The sequence below is a fragment of the Athene cunicularia genome, assembly GCF_003259725.1.
Source record: "Athene cunicularia isolate RWA chromosome 4 unlocalized genomic scaffold, athCun1 chr4_part1, whole genome shotgun sequence".
Lineage (NCBI taxonomy): Eukaryota > Metazoa > Chordata > Aves > Strigiformes > Strigidae > Athene > Athene cunicularia.
The window spans coordinates 38,097,044-38,123,539 of record NW_020799098.1 but is presented as its reverse complement, the minus strand read 5'-3'; the positions used below and the strand labels follow the sequence as shown (position 1 = coordinate 38,123,539).

Here is a 26,496-nt window from a genome sequence, read left to right as displayed (position 1 = left end):
ATAAAAACCTTGCAGTGTTCTCTGTCTTATTTGTAGTTAAGTATCTCTAGAGAATATGTTTAACATTGTTTTTTCTATATTTTGGCATGAGAGGGAGATTAGATTTCTGTTAGAAATGCATAATATTTGACATAATATAGGCATTTGCTGAAGTGCACCTTCAGTTTAGGGAAACTTACTTTGGAAACTTGCCTCCTGTGAACTAGGGACAAATGAATGAGGATTTTTAGGGTCTAAATTTAGGATTTAGGTACCACTCACAATGATTATAAATTCAATTGTGGATCTAATCTCTTATATATTTTTCCTTTGATTTTCCTCTTCACAGATTCCTCAATGATAAATAAGGAAATTTTAAATGCTGACCCATGAGTATTCGTAAGACTTAATTAGTTTTTGGTACGGCATTTCACTATGTTGCAAACTCCCACATCAGGAACAATATAGTTGAGACCACAATTTGGTCTAAACTATCTGTTTTAAAACTTCCTGAACCTTAAATAAAACAGTTTTGCTGTCAGTGGGGGTTGTTTTGAATGTACTTAATCTTAATTAACACTTCATTAATGGTGGGATGTTTGATTTTCTCTGTCTTATTTTTTCAATCCTTTGAGTTTAGCAGTATTGCTCACTCTCTTGAAAAGCTAACAAGTATTCTAGTACATGTCTGTTACTTCATTTTGTGTAAAAACAGTAACAGAAGTTATGGATTGTATCTCCTCAAGATATGGAATTCTAACAAACAGCTATAGTTACCTATATGGTAAATGTGAGGAGTTTTCAGGTAGACTATTCATTGGTATATGTAGTTCTTCCCTCCTTGAGCAATCAACAATGTTAGAATAACCTATAAAGAACAGGAGTGCTTGATGACATTTACCAGGCCCTGCTACTCTGCAGACTGATCACAGTCTTACAGTGATGCCATTAAAATGAATAATACCATTTAAATCAGAAGAAAGAATCAGTGATGTCAGCAACAAGCTGTGCTTGTGCAGACGTATTGGTTTTGACTTGCCTTTAGCTAACCTGTTCTTGATGTTCTTCTCAGAGGCCAAGAGAATATTTATTTAGTCAATTATTTATTTTTGCTTTCCTGAGTATTATTTTTCTTCCTGGGAGTTTGGGAAGCCCCCTAATACAGATGATCTTCAGTCTACTATGCTAGAAGCAGGTCCAAGAAGCTGTCCTATGTGTAAGTTGTAGAAGCAGCTGGGATCTTGGCAGCATTGGTGGCTGTAGCTGCATGCCTGACTTGAAAGCGCTCAGAGAGAGTATGTTGGTTTAGGAACCCAAGTACACAGTGCTGCAGGACTCTCCCTGGTGATAGAATGAGTACCTGAACTGTGACTGTAGGCTGTGAAAGGTGAAGTTTTATTAACCTACAGGTTGTTTATGGGCTTTTTGTCATATCATTGTTAGAGTTACTAAAATATAAAGTTATTTTGGAAGTATTTTTAAAAATAAACTAGAGTTAAAGAATATAAGATATACTTCCTGTATGTTTTCAAGAACAATGACAACTAATTAATAAAGACAAATGTTAACTGGTAGATCTTCAATAGCTAGAGACTTGTGATTGTAATGATTTGTAAAATCTGAATGCTTGTAAACAATACAATATAAATCTAATGCAGTAATGTACTGAGTGAATACATGAACTTCTACTGCTTGGATTCTCTAAAGCGTAACCTATTACTGTAACTAAGAGTAACTATTACTTTTATTCAAAAGAATACTGTTTTTTTTAATAATATGTTTGCAGCAATATTAAAACATCTCATCACTGCACTCTGTTCTTGCAAATAAATATATGAAAGTGCTGTCAGACCATATGTGCTTAATGTGTACTTGAAAACTCACTCTCTTATTTTTGGAAACTACCTTTGATAAATGTTTAGTCTCTACATAAAGCATATATTTGTATTTTTTCATAGTTTGGAAATGAAAGTAAATGTTAACACTACATCTTCACATCATGTAACTGACTTGATTTACATCAGAAAATTATTTCAGAGTTTGCTTTTTTTAAGCTTACCTTAATTTTACATGAGTTTAATTCCAGAAAAGCTTCCAGGCAGTGTGTCTGTTCATATGTTTAGATTTATTTTTTTTTTCTGAATACAATGGGAGTCCAAGGTATTTTAGTTCTTCAGTAACAGGTTATTTGCTGTATTTTAAAATATCTATCTTTTAAATGGTTTCTTAAAAACTGGTTGGAGCAACTGAAACCAATATAGTATCTACCTTCCTGTTAACCAATGGACTAAGATGAGCCTAAAGTGTTCTGTGACTTGGTAGCTCCCTGCATTCATATTACTGGACAGGGTGCAGGCTGGTGAAAAGCACATTCATCTTAGGAAGGCAACTTGAGTTTACAAATACTATCTATCCTTAAAAATGGCATTCTTTCTGGGAAGAATCCTGTGATCATTTTTCATCTGTCTTTACAGTTATGTAAAGCATAGAGGTGAGTCTGTTAAGGTAGAGCGCAGACTTCAGGTTTTTTCTGTTATATTTGAAGTCTCCTTACCTCCCCTTCGGCCTTGGATTTTTTTCCACACAGTGTGAATGAGATGTGAACATACTATTAATTATAAGGCTAAATTTAGGTCCATGCTATGCTAGACATTGTTGAGGACTGCATGACTGTAAAGTTAGACTGCTGAGATAGTATCTGGCATCCAGCAGGATTAAAGCTGGTGTTTTTTACAGGGAGGGTGATATCCTAAATTGTCTTTTATGTTTCAAGTATAATCTGCTAGGGTGATTTCTGCATCTGTTATTTTTATTTGCAAGTTTGCTTTGAGAGGCTCTCAAATGTAATAATTATTCTTCTTATTATTATTATTATTTGTTTGAACAGATTGGATTTGAACACTTGGAATGTGAAGTTTCAGACTACTTAACACTTTTTCTTTCATGTATGTATAGTTAAGAGTATCATTAGACATGTAAAAACATATTAATCCCCATGTTGGCATGATGATTTAAAGCTGAGAGAGGAGAGAGGTCCTAATGATAACAGAGAGGAAAGCATTGCCATTTTTAGTGAGAGATTGAACATAAAAGGCAGATGGAAGGGTTAGACTTAACAGTGATATGTGAGAAAGGCTGAAAGGAAAATGAAGATATTCTTATGGGGAGACTGAGATATGGTCCAGAAATCTAAAGGAAGTAATTTAAGTTGAGAAAGGGGGCAAAGGGGAAGAGTTCAATGACCACATAGGACTGATTATAAATGTAGAAAGTGGATAAAGGGTTTGCTGAACCTCAGTTGGAAGGTCAGTATCTGTCAGGAAAGGATACAGTACCTCAACCAGGAAAAAATTTACCTACAAGACATTATTTTCATGACAATATTTTGCTGAAAAGGGAATAAATGGTAATATACAATTTTCAGAGATTTCCATAGTGGTTTGCCACAAGTAGCAATGCTTATACAAATGAGCAAAGCATTGTGTTTTAAGAATTTTTTTTTTTTTTTTTTTTTAATGGAATGCGTTGTTTCATAATTTAGTACATTCTCAAGCTGAAGTATGGTCCCCTGATTCATAGCTTCAGACTGTAGAAAAAATATAAATTTTTATAATGATAAATTACTGAAATTTTAGAAACTATGCTATTGTAAAATTGGTGACCTCTCACTGCTTGCTACTGTTCAGATTCCATTACAACATTTGGACATGAAAATATACATAATATATATAATATAGATGTTATTCTATAAAAATGTGTTGATTTATCTACAGCTTTTAAGAAACTAGTACAATCCGAAGCCTTAAACCTGCATTAAACTGGCCTCATTTTATTGGTCCTTCATATTTATTACATTAACAAAAATTAAATACCTTGTCCACTTGATTTTAGCATTTCATCACTCAGTCAGAAGGTTGTCCTGTGTTCTTTACCAGATGTTTTATCTGAAATGGGAAAGGAAAAGAGAAAGAGAACAAGAGGAAGCTATGAAGTAAATTATCAACTATTATTTTCATTTTTCAATAAATAAAAATCATTACTATATCATACTGACTAAATTACAAAAGTTCTGAAAATTCCGAGTCAATCACCTTTAAACTTTTTTACGAGGGCAAACTTTTGTACCTCCAAATAATGCAAAATATTGAATAAATTAAATAATCTTTAAATAATATATTGCTAAATTAAATATAAATTAAATAACATTTAAAAGAATATAGTCTATTCCTCAGGCTAATCTGTTGATGAGCTTACTGACTGCATAAATTATTCCATTCCTAGATTTTGGCATAGACATTATAGTAAGATATGCTTCCAGAAAATCAGAGAGAGAGAGATATGTTAAAATTCAAGGGCATCTGGAGTTGTCACTAAGATTTGAAGACTGAAAATGAGAATACTGAAAGCAATCCTAACACTAAGCCTTTCAAGATGATATGGTACATATGCAAGATTTCATGCTGGTCTTTCAAATAGAACCAAGAGAATTGATTTACTATCAACTTGTTCAACATGAATTAAACAAACATGTCAGCAGAATAACAACACTCATACTGTAAATAGTATGTCCTTCTGTTAATACAGGTAGAGAGGTGTTGCTCTGCATAATTTCTGGTCTCCACATAGTACAATATTGAAAGAGTACAGAAACTGTTGTAAATTCCTCATGAAACGCAAGTGTAAGTCTGTTTACTATTCAATGTGATTTACTGCAGTTACATAAGCTTACTCCTTCCTCCACACTTTTTGTAGAAGGTACAGGGCATTTAGACAAATAATTCAAACTTTTTATTCAGTTAGTGCAGAATAACTTGTATGTAGAATTAGCACCTATATTTTTAGATCTTCTTTTAAGGTGTATAGTCTGGGGTCTTTTTGTATATTTTAAGAATACTAAATTAAGATTTGAAATGAAGATGAAAATTGCAAGGAGATTATAATCAAATAACACTTCAAAACTGAAAATGGTGTAAATTTATCTGCTATTTTATATAATAGATGCAAGGAAGACCTGCTGTGCAGATTATGCCACCACTCCCTATTTCTCCACGGATAAACACTCAGTTAAATATAGATGATTTTGTGACAGTACTGAGGTAAACCAAATCAGATTTTATTACACAGAATGGGAAATCTGTAGCCTATACTAATGATGATTGTGATATTTACTGTGTTCTTGTGTATAATACATTTAAACCCCCCCAATATTTTCATGTAAAGCACAATTGGAGAGCCTGATTACCACAAAATGCTATCAACTGTTTGCATATATTAGTATACTCATTTGCATACCTTTGAGAACAGTTGATGAATCACTTTGCTCGCACATAAACCTGATTTGTAGTACGTTTTAGAAGTCAACTGTTTACATTCTTTAGATTTTAGTTACATTTAGATCTTCACAAAGATTTACATACTTTATGTCCAAAGGTCTCAATATTTGCAAAGGTAAGAAATTGAAAAAAATGCATTCAGGAAAGTAATTCTTACTGAATGCTAATGTTTGTTATAAAGTTGGAGCTTCCTGTTCAGTGATGTCATTTTTAAACTCCCTGTCTTCCCTTCCCTACCCTGATGGGTTTTATCATTTTGGAGTGTAGCATGCTCAGTAGAAATACAAATATCTGCTTAGCCAGAATGGTTTTATTAGCGCTGTTTTCATTACTTTAGTCAAATAGTTTAGACACGTAAAATGAGCATTGCTCAGTTTAGTAGGGTTTTTTTTATTATTATTATTTGCACAGTATTGTAACATGCACTTTTTATAATCTACATAGAATTACTTGTTGGAATGCAGTTTGGCTCTGTCTTCACTTGTGCCCTCTTCCTTTTTAACCACAAGTACATATTTTATGTGTTAGTTACTGGCTTGCTTGGCATCTATTCCTGGTTTCAGATTTGGTTTGTCCTTACCCCCACTGCCTCTCTTCTGTATTGGGCTTGGACAGAAATTAAAAAGCTTATTTTGGGAGCTTCACCTACAGTTTGTTTTCTCAAGTCTTCATTAGTTTGCTCTTTAATTGATTTCTTAGGATTTTTATGCTTCCTTCAAGCAGCTGACATATAGAAGTGGATGTCTGGGTCTTTAGTAATACTAAATGAAGTTTTGACTATTAACTTTTCGCTATTAGATTGACAGTGCCAGTTTAGACACTGATGATTTGCATGACTACTAATCCAACCAATGTGAATTTGGTGTTATACTAGCTAAAGTTGTGTATCAACATTACATTGTTATCAGGAATTCTACCAGCATTTGATTGCTGAGGCAATATAGTAATAATGACATTCCGCAGTATTTGTTTGCCTAACCTTCAATAGCTGGCCTCTTGGGAAGAACACTGAGGACATCAGACATACAGTAGAAAGTGTGAACTCTCAAACTGCTTCTCATCCTGCCTACTTGTTAAACTGTCTCAACTCACGAGGGGGACTGAGTAATTAAAAGTAGCTTTCACTCAGTTTTATGAATTCTGATATCTAATAGGAAAGAGTCTAGAAAAGCAACCCCACAACTGCCTAGGAAATAATCAGAAATAATACTATTTCATTAATAACTTTTAAGAACAGCTGCTTAGAACAAGCACTGACACCTAAAATTATTTTCAGAGTTCCGCACACTCCCCCCCCGTCACATAAATCTTGCTTTGCAGCTTTTCTTGTTTCATTTCTTCACCCAATAATTTTTCCATAATTTAACAGCTTTCTTCCAACTTCTAAACTATTTTAGTTTTGAATAGATTGTTCTTTGCACACTGTTCTTCCCACACAAGTTGAAAATCTTACCTCTTCTTAGAATTGTAGATATTTGATTTTGCATTCTCTTTAATAAAGAGAAGTCCTGACAATTTTTTCTGTAGATTATGTCAATCCATACCAGACTGGTAGAAGTCCTTTCATACCCCCATTGGAATATAAATTGTATTTTTTTCCTTCAGTGTATTTTTGCACACACATACATTATCGATCAAGATATTGGATTGAGTATATGAAAGAGTAAAGTGCACCAAAGCATTCTGAATTATTTACTTGTAGATTTTACAATATAGCCTGTAATACTAAATGAAAAGCATAGCTGGCATTTCCACTTTCATACTAATAACCTTCAATAGACATTATTTTATATTATTCTTTAGAAATGCTAACAAGAAACAAAACAGAAGGTAAATATATTGGAATGTGAGTAGTTGCTGCTGTCCTTTAGACATAGCCCTTATCCTTGGACAATGTACAGGATCTCCAATGTTTACATTGGTTATTAGCTGTACTTGCTTTGCTAGTTTCATTCTAGAGACAAAACTATCATTCTTTCTATTTCAAATGACACATAACAACAGGTATAAAAAAAATGGCTGTAGTCTTCTTCCTTTCATAAAAGTACTGTCTCATTGCCTTTCCCCTTTTTAAGAACCCTGATAATAAAGCTGAATTGTAGTTCCTTTCTTTAGGCAGGTGATTAAACATTCTCACCATTATATAATACAATTTCCATTTTATTTTAAACATACTTTGCATGATATAAAAATATTGATCACAGTGAGCTTTAACAATTGTTACTGCTATAAACAGAAATGCTGCACAATGGTTTTAGTGGAAATAAATTATATAGTCATTATCTCTTTAAAAAAAAAAATCACAAGAAGGAGAACCTAGGCTGTTTGGTCATTGGCAGAAAATAAGTCCTTATCGAGTTCTTTACAAAACATGAACCTCAGTTATTTTCTACATTTGCTTTCCACATCTTGAGAAAAGCACAATGAGTCTGTCTCCGAAAGCCCCACATGGTCTCTGGTGAACATTTAATTCCAAATATTAGCAAAGTTTCTGTTGCTCTTTTTTTCTAATGGAAAAATGTACACCAAAATAGCAAGTAGTGCTCTCTTCACTAATTCATAAGTGGTCTTTTCCAATATGTGGGTACACAGCGGCACACTTCTTCACTAAAATAAAATCCAGCATCACAGCGTTTCGTTCGGACTGTACACGGTGGTCTGTAACAACTAAAGAAATGAAAAAAAAAGTGGGCATTAATATAACATGATCATTAATGTTAACCTGGAGTAGAAAACTGTGTGTATTTAGATTGCCATTTTTCAATGGGATATTTAATTTCTACAACTACTTATCTTTTAACTTCTGTTTACGTTCTTGCAACTACTTTTAATTGGACTATTATTCACAAAAGACAATGAAAAAAATAATGAATGCTGTTGAAAAGAAATTATTCTATTTGCAACAGATACTCATGAATATGTTTAACATATTGACTGGTGTAGTCACATTCTAATCTTAAGTAGTATTTTAAAAATTTAATTTTGAAAATACAGTAATATTTTTTCTGTACTCAGATTAGCTTGTTATGACCTACTGCATGCTGGCAGTTTGAGGTGGCAATTCAGAATTGGGAGATAATGAAATCTACTGTCTTCTTACCCAGGACTGTTTCTCACCTTATTCACTAATGCAATAAGCCCGAGAGAGATCTGTCTACATATGTTACGTTGTGTCTCTGATCTTGAAACTGGGAACATACTTCCTTATGCAAACTCCTATAGCCACCCTCTGAGGCCAGTGGGAATATATCTACACTTCATATCACATCCACGTGCATTCTGAAGTAAGATCAGAGCCTGCATGTTTATGGTACATCTTAAAGGAAAATGAACAGAAATAGTCCCTATTTGATTAAAATAAGTTTAATAGAAATAGCAAATAAAACCACAAGTCACAACTACCTAAGAAGCAGAAAAATTTTTCTTCACAGATTCCTTGACTGAAAAATAGAACTTATACAAAGATAGTATCTGTGGTTGTCCCTGAACTCTTCCTTTTCCTATTTTATTTTTCTATTAAAACAAGAGCTTGACCTAAAATAACCTTACAATAACAATGCTAAATACTTTCTGGTGTATAATGGGAGACAAAGTACAAGTCTGGGTTTTTTTTCAGACGCTGGCAATGAGTCAAAAGACAAAAGTATATGTTTTGAATTTCAACAGAGTTATACTTAAAACTTGTATTTAAATAATGTGTGCCTGTTTGTGAAACACTGATATTATGATCTATACTATAATTCATACTTACTTCAGTTCAAAGACACTACAGTACACTATATTAAGGCAATGTCACTATCCTCTTCCCTAGATAATTCTTGTTTCAGGCTTGTGGCTACTGCTATTACTGCTGCAGATAAGTTAATATGTGGTGTGCTCGTTTTGGATACCATATTTCTACTTTGCAATAATCTGTTTATGATATGAGGTCTGGATTGCAGTTACATTAATTCATGCCAGCTACTTCAACCAATGCACCTGGCTATGAGGAAAACAATAAGGAATGAGGAAAACTGCAAACATGATATTTCAGTGTTTTTAATGTCATTATTCATAGATTAGTTCACAGTGTGGCCTCTATAATTAAGGGAGTAACATTATTTTGTGCCACTTAATATAGATACTTGAGATCAGTGTAATAGCTCATGAGAATCTCTCAAAGCCCTACTGATCTTTTGTGCAATAAAGCTGTAAAAGGCAACAAACATGTTGCCAAAGGATCTAATACTCTGCGCAAACAGGCAACCAGTAGTAGGTCTGTTCTGTGAAAAAGGTACTCCATAGAGATGCAATGGATGAAACACTGAACTCACTTGCCTTTTTGCCCATTTCTGCAATGAAAGTTAGACTATTTCATGTAATGAATGACTGCAAAATGAAATAAGAGAAAGCCAAACTCTTCCACCCACGAATGACATGTACAAAATGAAAAGTAATCATGTAATCATTAAATTTGAGCAGTTCACTTTGTTTAGGATTCATGCCTCCTACTGAGCTGTGAACTTCAACTTAACTTACAGCTGAGTGCTATAAAGCATCTCTCACATGTGAGTTTGCATCTAGCAGCAAACAAAGTTGGGTTACTGCAGTCTTATCCTTATTTGGGACATTTTGACAGAGAAAGAAAGTCCCTCTCCTCCTCTAGAATGCTTTGCAGCTGTAGTGTCTAGTTATAATGGTCCTGCCGAAACTGACCAAAATAAATTTTTGAGGTGATAGCACAGGGTGCATAGCATTGTAACTACATACATGTGATTTCCCTAGGAAACTCTGCTGAACAATAGACCAGGTCAAAAGACTTGGGCTGAATGTTGTTTACGGAGAGTTTTCATGTGCAGATGTCTGTTTTGGTGAGGACAACCTGAGCATGCTGGAGCTAAGATAGATGTTCAATCAATATGTACAGTTCTGAGTGAGTCAGTGGCAACTTTCTTTCTATGGTCAGTAATGACGAATTTTTGCTACTGAATGCTCCAGTTTGTCATTTTGGGCAGTCTAACAACTCCACAGATGAAATCAAAATAGAAATGCTACTTTTAGTGGCAGTAACAGCATGATCACTTCAAAAGCCTGTATGCTTGATGGTGGGTATTTTTTTTTTTTCTTCCTGTCCTGTGCTTTGTAAATGACTTTATATTCCTTCCCTCTGGAGCAGAGTATATAACATTAGAGGCAGAGTCATTTTAAGTCCAGTGCATAAAAATGTTGGTGCTTCAGAACCAGAAGGTACGAGGACTACTTCTCCGCATGGGGAGCTCCCTAGGACATGGCTACAGGATTCTGCTCCTGTCTGGGTCTCAGGCATCTTGCACAAAGTTAAGAGTGGTACCTCCATTTCTGTGGTCTCATAACACCAAGGGATCTTTCTTTCAAAGACAAAAGGATGTTGCAGGGTTCTTATTCCTTTTAGAGAAAGCTTGTGGAGGACAGAGCCAAAATGTGAGAAGCCTATGCTAAGTCCTTTCTTAAGGAGGAGGAGAGATTGCATCCTCTATTTTTGCCAACAGTGCTAACTGACAGGGCTATCAGTTGTAGAGCTATAGAGTAACACCATATGCACACAAATCTTTCTTTCTCCTCACAAAGATGAACTGACTTGAAAAGATAAACCACTAAAAACATCCTATATCACACTGTCCTTGGAAGTAAGAAAGTGATCCAAATTCTTTATGGTATTCAACCACAATACCACAGAGAAAAACTGGGCTCAAATCACTTCAAATACTAAGTCTTTAAATCAACAGAGGTGGCATCAGGTATTTATTATGGCTTTTTTAAGCTTTTTTAATGCCTGACTTTTCCAGTTGTGAATGTTCTTTTAAAATACACATAGTTTATATGTGTGGCACTGCTGGAAGTGCACACTACAGCAGTGCTGAGGCGTTGGAATATGCTAAAGCTCATGTAATCAGGTTGATTTATTTTCCTCTGCAAACATAAATGGAAATGAAAACTGAACGATAGAGAAGAAATGACTTCTTATGTTTCTAACAACTCTGCTATTCCACTCAAAAGGCCAAACATAGGAAAACAGGTAATGCCAGTTAATATTAATCTTTTACCCTATTTTAGAGGCTTCAACACAGGTGTCATTTCTAATATTAGACATTTTTTTCTAGAACTAATGTATATATATCTGGCAATATATTTATGCCAAATAATTACATTTAAAAAATACATAAGGTTTACTTTTGAAAAGCAACAAATTACCACAGATACTTAAATATCCCAATTTCTTATTTTCCATTTCCAGTGCCTGAACTTTTCTAGAATTGTTATTTGCCATTAATATTATAGAGATAATTCCCATATATTAATAAGTGATCTTTCTGCTCCAGATGGCACTGCTTCTGTTTTAAAAAATTCACTTTACACGAAAGCTTTCCTCACAAAATACACTTAGCAGAAATAATATTTTTTGTTTCTCAGAACCTAAAGTCATTCACATTTTTATATATAGACTGCTACCGCTATGGGTGTAGCAGTTGTGGAAGGAAAAGCTCCTGTGATATATAAAGAAATTGCAGTTTTCTTCCTGACCAAATCCCATTTTAAATGATGAATGTGGGCAGTCTGTTTTATAGTTATATATGTCTACTTTTCACAGAAGTCACCCAGAGCTATAAAAGACTTTTTGTGCACTCATAAATCTTTGGTATCAGCTAAGTGAAATGAAGAATATACAGAAATTTAGGAAGTGATAGTGAATGATGCTATCCTTCAGAACTAACACCTGAAATATAATTAGGAATACTTGAGTTACCTGAATCGCAATGTTCAGCTCTTGGGAAAAATAGAGTGAGATTTTAAGTAGCATAAAAACCAGGGAACTTGAACTTATAGCTCATTTTCATAAAAAAAAAAAAAAATAATCACATGAAGTAATAGTAAGAGTACAAGAAACTAGACAGGCTTTAAAATACTCTGCCTAGTAGGTTCCTCAGAGATGATAAAAGTCATAGAAGATAAAGCTGAACTGAAAAGAGGCTTACTGTTCACTTAAGACTGCAAAGTGAATCAACAAGACAGCTAACAACACAGCCCAAAATTTTATACATTAAACATAATGAAAGGGCTAAAGACTGAGTTTTTACCTGCACGTCTGGTGATGGAACCTTTTTCCTTTTAAGAAACATTTATTGGGAGATTCTATACATTCACAGATGCATTTTGCAGGATTTAGTGGCTGATGTTTAGGACAGGTCTTTTTACACACACACTGGCACTTATCTTCATCAAATTCCTTGTTGGGCCCACAGGAAGTGGGGAGAAGTTTGTTTTTGCACATGCACTGACATGATGATCTGTCTAATTCTTTGTGAGGTCCACAGCTTGAGGGCCGCACACCTCCTCTGCAGACACATTGACAGGTTTCTTCATCCAGCTCTTTGTTTGGTCCACAAATATGGAATCCTTCAGATGTGTCTAGACATACAGCAGAGAAGTTGCACAGTTACTAGAATTTTGTGTCTACCCAGTCACCTATTTTTCAATGAAGAAATGACAGCAAACACACACCTTTTAGGGTGTTTTAAGAAAAAATATACGTCAAAAGACAGGCAACAACCAGTAATAGTTTTGATAAACAAAAAGATTCAACTATTTACTTTTCATGTTTTAATTTCTCTTTTAGGTAAATCAAAACATGGAACTACATTTAAACCTTTAAGCAAAACTGCTTACCAGAATCTTCAATGTGAGAAGAGAAACCCAAATCATGCTGTGACAAGCATCTGCAAATTTGATTATTCCAAATATGATTTTTTGGACAGGTCTTGTTTGCCACATGACACCTGTAGAATGAAATATATTGTTGATTTACTACCATAAGAACTCAAGGAAAAAAAAAAAAAATTGTAGATGCTGATTATTTTTGTTTCCCTCCATTATAAAAACCTTTCGGAGAGCTTCAATTCTTTCATAGTATTATTTTTAATTCCTGTCAACTCTGTTACTAATTAAGGTTCTCCCCACTACAGGAATCTTCAACCATTTTTTGAAGATACCTTCTCACATTTCAAGTTTTAGCTCTAACTTTTAGAAGCTGATATTTGTACTTTCCCAATGCAGTTTGTAAACAGATCTAAACCCTTGAATGTAAGTCTTATATAGAAAATAGACCAGTATAAAAAGTACTTGCATGCCAAATACCACATAGGTGGTAACAGGCATAATTTTCCACGTTATTTTTTGAAGTACAAAAATGTTCTCACACATATAGATGTCAAAGGACAGTGGATAATAATTTCTGAATGAATGCTGTAGACAAAACTCTAATTTCTAAAATAAAATCAGTTTATCACATTCTTTTCCCCTTTACATGAAAGTTATGTGCTACTAACTGACTCCTCATCAGCCACTCAAATCCTGGACAGCTTTCTTGAATCTGAAGCTTTGGACTTCAGCAGTGATGCCTCTTCACTTTAGAAATGAAAGACAATAAACAATTTAACAGTTTAGTTCTCTTTACCTGGTACCGAGTTTTTCAGCCAGGGTAGTGGTACCAAAGAAAGCAAAAAAACCTAACAGCAGCTGGTGGCTTTTTGAAAAGAATGACTAAACTTAGCTAGTAGGTGCACCACAGAGAGAACATTTATATGTATTATCTCATCTTCCTTGCTTGCAATTTCTTTATCACCACAGGTGACATGACAACTTTTAACATGTCATGCCTAACTTCATGCATGCAGGATGTGTCATTTATTAATTGTTTCTTTAGTATTTCTAAAATCCTCATCTGGTAAGGCAGCGCATATATCACAAATTTTAAACAGTTTTCATTCCCCTGAGCACAATTACTCATGCATTCAAAAATGCAGGTGCTGGGACATTCTTCCGTGATAATCGTTCAAGTATACCACTCCCCTTCACCACATTAAACAACTCTTTTGCTTGTAAAGACTGCTGTAGTTTAACATCACCCTGCATCGCCTCATGTTTTATCAAGTTGGTGTTTCCTGATTTCATACGCTAATGATCTCACTCTTGCTCCCTCACTTGGCACATACGCCCTTTTGCCTGCCTCCTTATTTCTGCTTGAAAAATAGCACAGATAATTTACAGACATATTGTATTGTTTTTTAAAAAACCTCACACCTGGAACAGCCTGGCTCTAGCCAGGAGCGTTTAACTACAGAAGGAAGCCAGGATGACAGTATGAAGAAAACACCAAGTCCACTTGGACCCATAAGAAGACAATGTTGATACAAAACCCAAGTTACCAGAACTTGAAGAGAATGATACGTATTTCAGTATCAGGGTTGGAGACACCCAGAAAAAGGAACTGGAACTGCTTGTTTACCAATTGTACTCTCATTGTCAGTACAGAAAATTACTGGGGGATATGGCTTAAACTTTAAAATGACTTTTGGTAACATTTTAGCAAAGTTTGGGAAGGCTAGAAAAAAATATCAGAGGCAAAACTACTTTGCAGAAAAAAAAAAGCACCACGCTAACTTGTTACCTGTCAGTGTCAGGACAGATAATTCACAAAAGGGGGAAAACTTTTAATGTGCACAACATACGTCCAAACCATGTCTAAGATATGCTTATGAGCTCTGTAAGCGACTACCTACAAAACATGGGAAAAAAAGGTCATCATAGAGACCTGATCTGAATTGTGTATATTGAAGGCTCCTCAGCTCTCCGCTCCCCCAAATTGCTAAGCTTCTAAACCAGAGTGGCAATTCTGTAACTCAGTTGCATGTTTTGATAACATTCTATATAAACAGAGAAGAGTACAATCTAAGATACCATTAATTCAAGAGGTATTCTGAAATACCGGTTAACATGAACTGACATGTCTCAACTCCACAAGCATATAGAGGTAGCTACTAGTTTTTATAAGGGAAAAAGATAATAGGCAAAGACCTAGACCTTAATTCTCAGGATAAAGTTGTGCAGAAAATATTTTTAATATAAAAAAAGATTGACTATTTGTCTTCTACTTTACATGTCATTTCCCTCTTCTAACGTGTCTGTGCATTGTGGCATAATCCAGCCTTGAATTCTTATTAATCCCAAGGTTACTACCCTAAAACCAGAAATTATACTATGTGACTTTTCAGTAATAAATAAGGAAGCTGTTACGATATTTTTGATAAAATGAGCATGTAAATAAACACATGCACACGTGCAGATCTGCCTCATGATAATACATTTTCAAGTTTTGGCTTTACAATAGTTTCATTAGCATTCAAACCTATAAATAAAAACATTAAGGTAAAATAAGACGTAGAAAAGAAACCAAGAACTTTAGTACAAATTAAAAAATCCCAGTGGGATTCTGAAAAGCATCCAGGCACCCAACCAGGAATATGCAAATATCTTTTCCTTCTAGAATCTAGAAGCACTCAGCTTGGTTTTGTTTGTTTGTTTGTTTTCTATTTTATTCTAAAAAGCCACTGATTTTAAACATTTAAACATAGATTTTAAACTAAGACAGTATTAACTGTAGAGAAGGCCTGTATATATTCTGGTCTAGTCTTTCTCTGTCTTACCTTTGTTGAAGCACGATTCCTTACTCACAGGACAGCAAGCTACCTGTGAGTGCTGGTCAAGTCTTGTATCTGTATGCTTACTTCCCTTACAGCTACAAGTAGCTGTTTCTTGGCTAGAATAAACTTTTGTAATGGTAATTACAACTGCTCTTAATCTGGAAGCACTGAGAAGCTGCCAACAGTCAGCATAATTTGACTTTATTATTGACTCTTGGGTTGATTTTTTATAATGTTAATTATACAATCAATTAAATTATTAATACATATATTTCTTAATTTCTTTCTAATCCACTCTTTATGAGCTGTGTTTTGATGAACAAATTAATTAATTTTAATTCAAATAGAATATAGTTCATGTTTAGCTGGACATGTCAGAAAACATCCAGACTTTAACTGAATGAACCTAGTTTACATCTCTAGGCATTTTGCACTATCCACTCGCCTTATTAAAAATGTCTACAACTAATTCCAGTTCAGCTTCTAGTCATTGGTTCTTCCATAAACAAACTGCTAGTCTGTTGCATTATTTTTGGCCTCCCAAATATTTATACATCATTAAATCATCACTCAGTCCTCTAAAGTGAAGGGAAGGAGTTCTTCAAGTGTTTCAGTAACACCTACTTCAATGCCAGATTTCTTCTGTGGCTCTTTTCATTCAAAATCACCAAACAAATCAATATGCTAGTTCTGTGGACTGCCAATGAACCCTTTATTTTCCCTTCCCATTCTGTTTTATTTTCACCTCTGGCATACAAAGATGTACAAAAAGATTTGTAGTTAAAGATTCCTTAAAAACAGGCCTTTTTTCTAACAGCATTTTAAATAAGAAAATACAGTTTGAGAGAGAAATGTTGTCTATTCCTTATTTGCAAAAGTAAGTATTTTTAGCTTTTCTTGATCACTTTTTAAAAATGTTGATTTTATTGATGTTCCCTTTAAGCCTCAATTATGTTATAGATCTTTTCATGAAACAAGCCCTACAAAAAATTATTCTTAAATTTTAAATCATCTAGCCCAAGTTTATTCACTGGATAAAAAAGGTGATGTTACTTCAGTAACATTCTCTTCATGTAAATTAATATTAGCTCCTTTGTAACATGCATTCTGCTACTACTAATGTGTAATTCACCTACTAAGTTTATCTTAATTGTGAAAGCTTCCAGCAATATTTTAAATCTAATTATAGAGGCTTGCTCAATGTGAAAAGGAAGACAAGTCTCATACTTACTGAGTTTGTGTTGCTGGCAAGGAACGTCTTATGATAGAATGAACTTGTCTGTAAACATCCAACTTTGACATGCATCGGCAGGACGTGTGATTGGCAAAACTGACAGTTACAGGTTTGGGGCCTTGAGAAAGAGGCACTGTGATCTCAAACAACTACAAAGGAGAAAGCAAACAAAAGAACCTTTTTTATACATCAGTAACTGTACCTATAAAAATAACGACACACAAAAAAAGCTATAAGGAATTTAGGTTTTTCTGCTCTACCATCATTCAGTGGCATATTCAATTATACCCTTAAATAATAATCATGTGCAAAATGAATTCAATAGCTATTGTGTGATAATTAACATTTTTAGTGTTAAACCCTGTTTATGTGCCCATTTGTTTACTGTAACATTTAAACTAATGTTAAAAGACAAAAATGTATAAAGAACTCATTTTTCTAGAGGAAATGACTTCAAATTGGTAGCCTTTTAAAAAAATCTAAAGCGTTACATTTGGAAGGTGCTTCAAAAAGTTGGAAAACAAGAATAATTTATAAAGGGAGTAAGCTACAACCTAATACATCATTTGTACAACTACAAAAGCTTGTGTAAAACAGCAATATATTGGACTTAGATCAAAACATTTATGGATGAACAAGTTTTGAACTGCAGCATACTGTATTTTTGACTTTCCAGTATCAATGCAAACTGTATGATTACCCTAACAGAATGCATCTTGAACTACTATTTTTTTTCAAGATATTATTAAATATCCACTGTTAATAAAATAATCATGTATGTGAATGAATAAAATCCTAATTTTAGTGGGAAATGTAGTTCAACTGGTGGAAAAAGGCAATTTCACAAATACCTTGTGGAAAAACTGAACATGTGACAACAGACAAACAGTGATACTTGTTTCAGTATTCAGTTCAGGACATCTACTTTATCAAGAAGGTTTCACTGTAAGACTCAAATCTCAAGAGTCTCCTGAAAAGTTACTTCGGACAAGTACTTTAGGTCAATGTCTTAAGACTATTTTTTTTTTTTTTAATAGGATAATAGTGTACTACTGTTGCCTTTTAGGTCCTTAGTCACTTTCTTAAATATATTTAAGAATATTTCTGCATTTTCTGGGGACTTTACTAGTTTAAAAACACTGTCACTGGTTATTATTCCAGTTTCAGTTGATGTCTGTAGAACAAGACTTTAATTTTTAGCTGAGATATATTTGCAATGTTTTTTTATAATCAGTAACTTTACAGTATGGCATATAGAGCACATACAAATGCAATCAAAATACTGGTAATTTTAAAAGACTCAAAATATGAAGGACATCTACAGAATGTCCTGAAAACAGTACTTTGCACTGAAGTATGCAAGTGAGCCTGAACACTAATAAGCACGAAGGTATAACAGTATGGGATGTATTCACCAAGTACCCACAAGGTAAAAGGGCACTTGTGGACTCAACAATAAAGCTCCTACTATTGATATATCTAAACTATGCAACTTAAATTGTATAAAGCATCATCAACTCCAATAGATATTATCTATTTTACAAAAAAAAAAAAATTGACATAATTTAGTGACTGGATCTTTAAAGAAGTTTAACATTAGGAGTGTCATCATACAAGAACCGAAATGGCAAAAGTATTATATTTGCAGTTTATTCTGTTACAGAAGATTACAATGCTATTATTATTTGCTGTAAAAAGTACCACATCCCTTACATTAGCTTTAAATGTGGGTTTTTTTGCCACTAGAATCTAAAAAAACCCCTGCTATATGTTTACTTCTGTAGAAGGAAATCCAAAGCAGAAATAGTTTCCTGCATCTTTCAAAAATTGACGAAAAATCCTATCCATCTAGGAAGCTACCATGAAGAGTTTCTCTTGTTAGACAGACTTCTAACCAAAGCATATTAACACTTGGACTCTTGCTCCAACTGCAAAGTCAGTAACATTTCTTAAAATTTTGGTCTTGAGGCATTAAGGTAAGGATACACGTCCATGTCTAGCTTAAAGTTTGGTACCAATAAAATGAATGCCTAATTATTGTCACAGACTTCTGGACACAAAATTTCTAGCTAACTTTTATTATACTTATAATACTTTTTGACTTCCAAACCAATATTGGCTCCTTTACATCTTTTATAAAAGTTCATTCGAATTAATCACAACAGGCACTTACCAAGATACCCTGTCCAAAAAGAGAAAGAATCATAACCCAGAGCTATAATTTTCATACTAATATGTTATAGGAAAATATGTACTTATTAATTTATTTTAAAAATATCTACCTATTTGAAGGCTATCATAGGTTTTGTTATAATGCACAAACTAACTAGGAAATTGGAGAAGAGGAAGGTCGTGTTGTAGATCAAGAGACAGAAAAGACCATGTTTATGAAAAATAGCTTTCATTTCTGCATACATTACACATTTGAGAAAATACATGCAGAGTTCTTTGCCTGTTTTTTAAATACTGATCTTCAATCAGATGACAAAACTCACCTACATATGCAAGACTAGCATCTTTTTTTAAACAAGTTGTGCTTTTAGAAGGACATCACAACTATTGACACCTGAAAATCTGGACAGCTAAGAATCTACAGATGTAACAGCCTTTACTATATTAAATATATCACAAGTAAACATTCTTAAAAGATATATATGAATTGAGATGCAGAACAAAGAGTATGGACTTAATTACAATATTACACATATAAAGAGAATCTTGTTTACTCTGCTCTCCTGTGACGGTATGAACTTGCTTTTCTGAAGCTGAAGTAAAAACTCCCTATAGGGAGAACTGATAAAACTTAGAAACTGAAGCTAAGCATCATTCTTTGCATGGACCAAACTGCAGCTGACTAGAAAATTGAGCATGTCTCATTCTCCCTCTGTTTTTGGAGCAGATCAGTTTCCCAAGCTGCAAGGCATAGCAGACTCCAGACTGATGGAGATGGTAGTGTAGGACTAATGCTACAATTCCAAACCACCTAAAAGAGGTCCCTGTCAGCCCAACTGTCCTCCTGTTCAGCTTCAGTGCACTGAGATAAATTTCATTAAAACACCTGAGACATATCAACTGTGAGCAGAAATGATGGTGAACATGAATTATCTATATTTATCCTTCCATTTAAACTGTGAAAAGTATCAGTTTAGAGATTAATATTGCTAACAACTATTCCCATCAACGCTTTAGTGGTGTAATGTAAGAAAAGTCTAGTTAAACAGTGTAAAGGTATACTAGCTTCCTTGACATTACTGAATTACCTTCAGTTTGTTCCACTAAATTCTACTAATAGCAATGTATTTTACATCACCCAATGGTAGCTACTGTTTATCCATAAATCCAAAGAAACCTAAGGTAACTATTTATGTTAGAGATTAAATTATATTTGGTATTACATTTCTACCCTTCGATTTTGGAAAGTGCTTAAGATGATACATGAACCAACATTTTGAAAAGGAATATAAAACATATATTTTAATTGATGGAAACTATGGAAGTGAAATACTGGGGTTGGAATTACTGATTTGTTCTTCCTACACTTTTGTCTGCACATGCTATTAGGATACCATATTCTGATGCATACTGAAAAAGGAAATATTTACTCTTCTGCTAATAAAAATATATCAAGAGATTTCACAAGAAATAAATTCTTGAACACTAGTCTGTTACAGAAAAATGTATTTAATACTCAGAACAATTAATTTTAAACAATCTCTGACATTTTAAAATAAGATCCATTCTAAAGAATATCTGTATTCTGCTCTCATCTGTGGTAGCAGCATCTCTAAATCCAATGAAGCTATTTAAGTGAAACTCTCAATTTAAGTTAAACTCTCAATATATATCCCCTTAATAAATAATTTCAATTTAGGTAAGATATGAGCTTGTGCAATGCTTTCTGGTTTTGTTAACATCTCTATTTATTGCTCATCTTCCTTGTTCAATAGAAGAGTAAGCTCAGCAGCTGTTGCCACAATAGGGCATGTTTGGCAACATATAACAGTCAAATGTCAATATCTAGAAAGGATATTTCTATGAGAAATGCACTATAACATCTGTGTATGAGGCTGCTTCTTGACTCCCTTCTTTTCTGGCAACATTGCTGGCTGTGGGTACTATTGCTGTTACCCACATTGCCCAGGTGGGTACCTCTTCTTGGAGATCAGATGGGTCATATTTCTGTCTGATCCCTCATTCAGTAAAGGATTGGTTTTACTGTATTCTTAGAGGCCCAAATCTTCTCTTCTTTCACAACTTCAAATCATAGTAAAAATTGGACTAATTCACACTAAAAGCAATGAGAAAAGACATTTCCTTCAGGTCTGTTCTTCAGGGACCAATGCCTAAAGACAGACATTCAGGACTGAAGATGGCAAAGAAAGAGCTTCAGTCCCCAGAAGAACATGAGATCTGAGAGTAGGAGGGAATAGTTTTTTTTTTTTTTTTTTTTTTTTTTTTTCTTCAAAGTGGAGAACTCTAATTGCTCACAGTTTTCAGAAAAAAATGAAGTAATTACAGTACATTAAACAGCAAATTAAAGGACATTAAATTAGTATTGCTAGAGTTAGAGGCAAATACTCAAAAGGTGAAAGAAGAAAAGTAGACTTAACTTGTCCATGTGTCCTGTACATTTGTGCTAGCAACACTGCATTGTCAAGAAATCAGTGGAAAACAACTGAAGCAGTATGCGATAGCATAACTAAAGAGTATTATATATAGTAAGAAAAAATAAAAATTAAATCACAAAAAATCACAGTCAGAGCTCTGTCCTAACCTCTTCCACAGAAGTTCATATCATAACTCAGTAACATAGTGTTAATCTCAGTGTATTACACATACTAATGGAAGCTCTACGTAACCGAAGAACAGTTGAAAACCATGCACGGTTATTGCATTTCACAAGAACTTATGCCAGAACAAGAACACATGCCATTCAACCAGTCTAAGGCTGTTTTGTCACAGAAAGACAGATGGCAGGTCTTCCAGTCTTTCTCACCATTTCTAATTCTCTTCACAGTACCGTGTTCAGCCCTTGCCTCCTTAGGCCTTCACCCAGTATGGTGATTCTCCATGCCAGCTCCCCTCCTCATTTCAGCCCAGCCAAAGTTTCCCTTCCAGCAAGTCCATGAAGCTTGATTTCCTTTCCCTCTTTCTGGGCTTCTTAGCATAATTTTTAGCATTCTGGTACACACACATATCTTCCCAGCTACTTTTGGATCCATCAGGTTCCTTCTTTCTCAACAAGATAAAGGTGAGTGTATCAATGACAGGGTCTCCCTAGAAGATGGAATTTAGGTGCCTAGATCTGAAGCTGCATCAGATTTTTGTTCAGCTCCAAGTTATAAAGTGGTCTAGTTACAAATAAATCCAAGTCTCCCAACAATTCCATCTGCCTCCTAGGTATTTTTTTTAACACTTAAACATATGCAGATTGTCTCAAAGATAATAAAACATTCCTAATACAAACAACTATTATATCTTTTACTTAAAATAAAGGAACGGGAAAAATTTTTGCAGGTAAAAAAAAAAATCCCTGTTTTTGACAATAAAGCTATTTATATTTCTTTCTCATTCTGCTCTAAGAAAAAGCAGAACCACCACTTCTGCTGAAATTTTAAATAAATAAATAAAGTAAAAACAACACATCAAGCTAAGTCAGACATCTGGCAGAGAAGATGTCAAGCCTTATTGTTAAGAAATAGCAAAGTTAGGCTGATAGTTGGTAATGGAGTATGTTGGGTAATCTTAATATTAGGCTACTTAAACTAGGGTTGTTTACCATTGAACAAGATTATGTGTGACTATGTGTTTCCCGTATTTTTCTCTGTCATGAAAAAATTCAAGAGCCTTGTACAGTAGATGGCTTAATTAGAAATTGTGTGCTAAAACCACAACAGTCATTAGTACTATATGGATTTTTTTTAAAAAAGTTTTGATTGTAGAACATTTTTTTTTAAATTATTTTTAAAGGATATGTATTTTCTGGCTCTGACCATTATCAAGATGACTTTATAACTGTCTTTCAACCGAGACAAACCTGAAACATTTATCCTCAAAAATGAAGGAAGGTAATTTTTCTTCATACATTTGGATTAGACAATCTGTAATAAGGTGTATTTTAGGCTTAATACTTAACCTTCATTTCACTGCACCAGCCTAAAGTAAATGGCAGCATATCCTACAGACATGAATATCAGCTTTTTATGCTTGTATTTTCTGCTTCCTGGTACAAGCAGGTATATAATTAAAGAACTCTTCAGACTAACACAAAGGTAAATGAATAATTAGATCACTTGTACAATTTTGTGCAACTACAAACAATTTTTTTCCCTGGATTTGCATTCTTTTACACGTCAGTTTTTTAAATCAGTGCATATGCTCTGTACTGTACTTCTCAGGGGAGAAGCACAGGAAGAAGACATCAGGCAAAGGTGTCTCTGAAATGCTCTGCCCAACCAGACCTGGCCTTTGGCACTCTGCAACCTGCAATTACTGTGACAAGTGCACCAGTCCCCTTCTTCCCAACTTTGTTATATTTCTTCAGTCATCCTTGAAAGAGATTCCAGGCCAGAGCTGCATGGTCCTGCAGACCACCCTGTAGTAGGCTCTTTTCAGTTTCCACACCAGCTGTGCTCTTCCTTTAGCCATTTATAGATCTGGAGTGGAGAAACAAGGGTGGGACTAAAGTGTGGTCCACAACCTAGAGCTCAGCATGATTTTTAACCTTAAAAGAAATTAAGGAAAAAAATCCTAACAACTGATAGGAATCTCTGAATGCTTGACCAAAAGTGCTATCAAAATTCCTGTAAAAAAATTTTCCCTTAGAAAGGCATGTATTTTTGATTCACTGCATTGATTGCTCCTTCTTTAGACTACAAGGCCTTCATGCCATCCTTTCCAGAAAAAACACTGATTTCTATACAAAATTCCTTTGCTTCAGTGGCTAAATGAATTTATTCAGCACTATCAACATATATGCCTATATCCATTGTATCAGCACAAAAAAATTGTTATTATGTTCACTGACTTCTGAAATATCAATTAATTAAAACTGTTATTTTCATATCAGGATGATGGAAGGTTATTATTCTATATACTTTTCAAATGTAGGATTTATGTATGATTCTTTTTCCCAGATTTACATTAACTACACTACGTTATTCTGATGGACTGTGGTTTATTTTGGCAAGTTTCCCTTAAACTGATTGACTCTCAGTTTCCGTCACTTGTGATCTCTGCACTTCCTAAAGTATCAGTAAGGCTGGCCAAATACAACCAGTGTAAGAGAGAACAGTGTGTATAGAGAGCTTTTTAAGTTAAGGATATAAGACTGTTTGATCTCAAAACTCTAAACATCTCTATACTGGAAAGAATGAAAATAAGCTATTTAAAAAATTATTTATATTTGAATCACTTTTTTTTTTTCAGAAATTTTAACAAAAAACATTTTGAAATTATACTGATATATCTCCCACTATTAATAGTGCCTACTATATCATTGCAATTATCAGTCCAACATAGAAAAATGCATGGGAAAAGGCATAAATGGTAAAGTTCAAAATGACTTAAAATTCTTGTGACATATGCATCTCCAAATCGTGTAAAGGAACACCATGTACATCTCAAATATGGCAAACAATTTCAAGCTGTTAACTTGTTTCCTGTGAGAAAAGCTCCTCTAAATCTGATTTCAAACTGCTTGGAAAGATGTTTTCCCTTGAGGGATTATTACTGTAATCATGAAACAGGAAGATTTAGGACCTTTACATCAAATCATATGAAAGAAGCCAAAAAATTGTCCATTCTGCCAGCCAAGAGGAAGAATGGAATGTGATGGCTCTTTGACATGTACTCACTGCTTTCCCTCAACCTGTATGCAAGTATCTGTAGGTGGGACATAAAAAAGCAAGCTGAAGGACAAACTGTTGCTGCACCAGGTAGTTCCAATCTTTGTAACTGCTGTTGAATTACTCATGTCATGGAAACATAGAATGGTTGTGTGATTAATAACTAATAAGAGAAAAAACCAACACAACCACACCACAAAACCAACTAAACATCTTCCCCATAGACCTCTATTAGACAAGCCACCACTTACAAAGCTGTGTGACTGCTGTGTCACAGATAAAGGAGAAGAAAAAGAACTACTGCATTTTATGAATTAGCCTAGGGGGGTCCTCAAATGTTTTCACAGACCTTGTACCACATCTTAATTAAGAAATTCTCTCATATTCTAGTCTTGATTGTATAAGCACTCCTTAGAAACTACAAAAAACAGGGTTTTGTGGGAAAAAAAAGGTATTAAAAATAAAGCAAAATATTTTTCTATTTTTCTCTTAATAAAGTTAAGTAGATAGAAAGGAGGAACACAGCCCAAATTATAGAACTATTGACCTCTCTCTGGACCACCACAGTGTTCCACAAGCCAATCTGGGACCATCTGACCTAGTCTATTCTCCTAACAGTCAATGATTTGCTCCCCATAAAAATAATTTCTATGCTTAGATCTTTTCTTTTTAATTAATTTTGATGGAAGCTGATATCAACTTTTTTTTTAGAATTTAATGTCTGGAACCAATGTTAGAGCTTGCCCTCACAGCAAGACCTCCAGATGAAAAGTTAATTTCCCATTAAGCACTTTTTCTGCAGAGTGAAGTTATCTTACAGAGTTTATGCACCAAAAATAAAGCTACAAAGCTCATGAAAAAATGAAAGATGCCTGGTTACTAACCATTTGTTCTAATTTCATTCAGGAAATAAAAGGAAAACAGTAGTGAAAATAGGTGTGTAGGGTACCTGAATTCCACAGAAGGGTCTTGAATCCAACACTTTTTTTCTTCCTAATTCTCATCTGATATAGGGTAAGCTGTGGTCACATAACTTTAAAAAGATTTGAGATGATGACAGATGAAGAGATATAGCTATAGCTCTCTTCCTTTATTAAGTTTTGTGGGGGTTTTTTTGTGGTTTTTTTTTTTTTTTTTGTTTGTTTTTTTTTTTTTTTTTCAACTGCATTCTGTCAAGGACCAGATAAAACTGGAAAGCAGAAGCAAGATAGAAAACTCAGAAATTAAATTGCTTGCTTTTACAGAATAGGTAAGAAAACAAAACAATGCTATTGTGTCTATCTTCTTTCTGATAAATCCTTTAACATTTTCCTTCTCAGAGTCTCTCAAATCTTTAACTACTCCTATATCATATCATCACCAATGATATCAGGAACTCAGAAAAGAAACTCAGTACTAAACATTTTTTACTAGGCAAAAAAAAATTACTTCACTCAATAGATATGAAAATAAAGATGAATAGAAATGGATTGTTTACCCCAAACTGAAATGGTGCTCAAAGACCAGGAAATGTATGCTAAATAGAACAACTCTCTCTGTTAAATATATCAACCTTTATTCCAGTAAGCTAAACTTTAAAATGCATTAAAAAAAAAAAAAAAAAAAAA

The 26,496-nt window shown here is 34.1% G+C and overlaps 1 protein-coding gene across 1 annotated transcript in view; it reads right to left on the bottom strand.

Annotated features, from left to right (window-relative positions):
* Positions 1-5,218: 5,218 nt before the first annotated feature.
* VEGFC (vascular endothelial growth factor C) overlaps positions 5,219-26,496 on the bottom strand; it is an 83,666-nt gene continuing 62,388 nt past the window's right edge. The window contains exons 5-8 of the mRNA XM_026847004.1: positions 17,040-17,191; positions 12,996-13,105; positions 12,407-12,737; positions 5,219-7,979 (exon numbers count right to left, since the gene is read on the bottom strand). Coding sequence (XP_026702805.1) covers positions 7,865-7,979; positions 12,407-12,737; positions 12,996-13,105; positions 17,040-17,191 — 708 coding nt within the window. The 3' untranslated portion in view covers positions 5,219-7,864. The remainder of the gene's footprint in view (positions 7,980-12,406; positions 12,738-12,995; positions 13,106-17,039; positions 17,192-26,496) is intronic.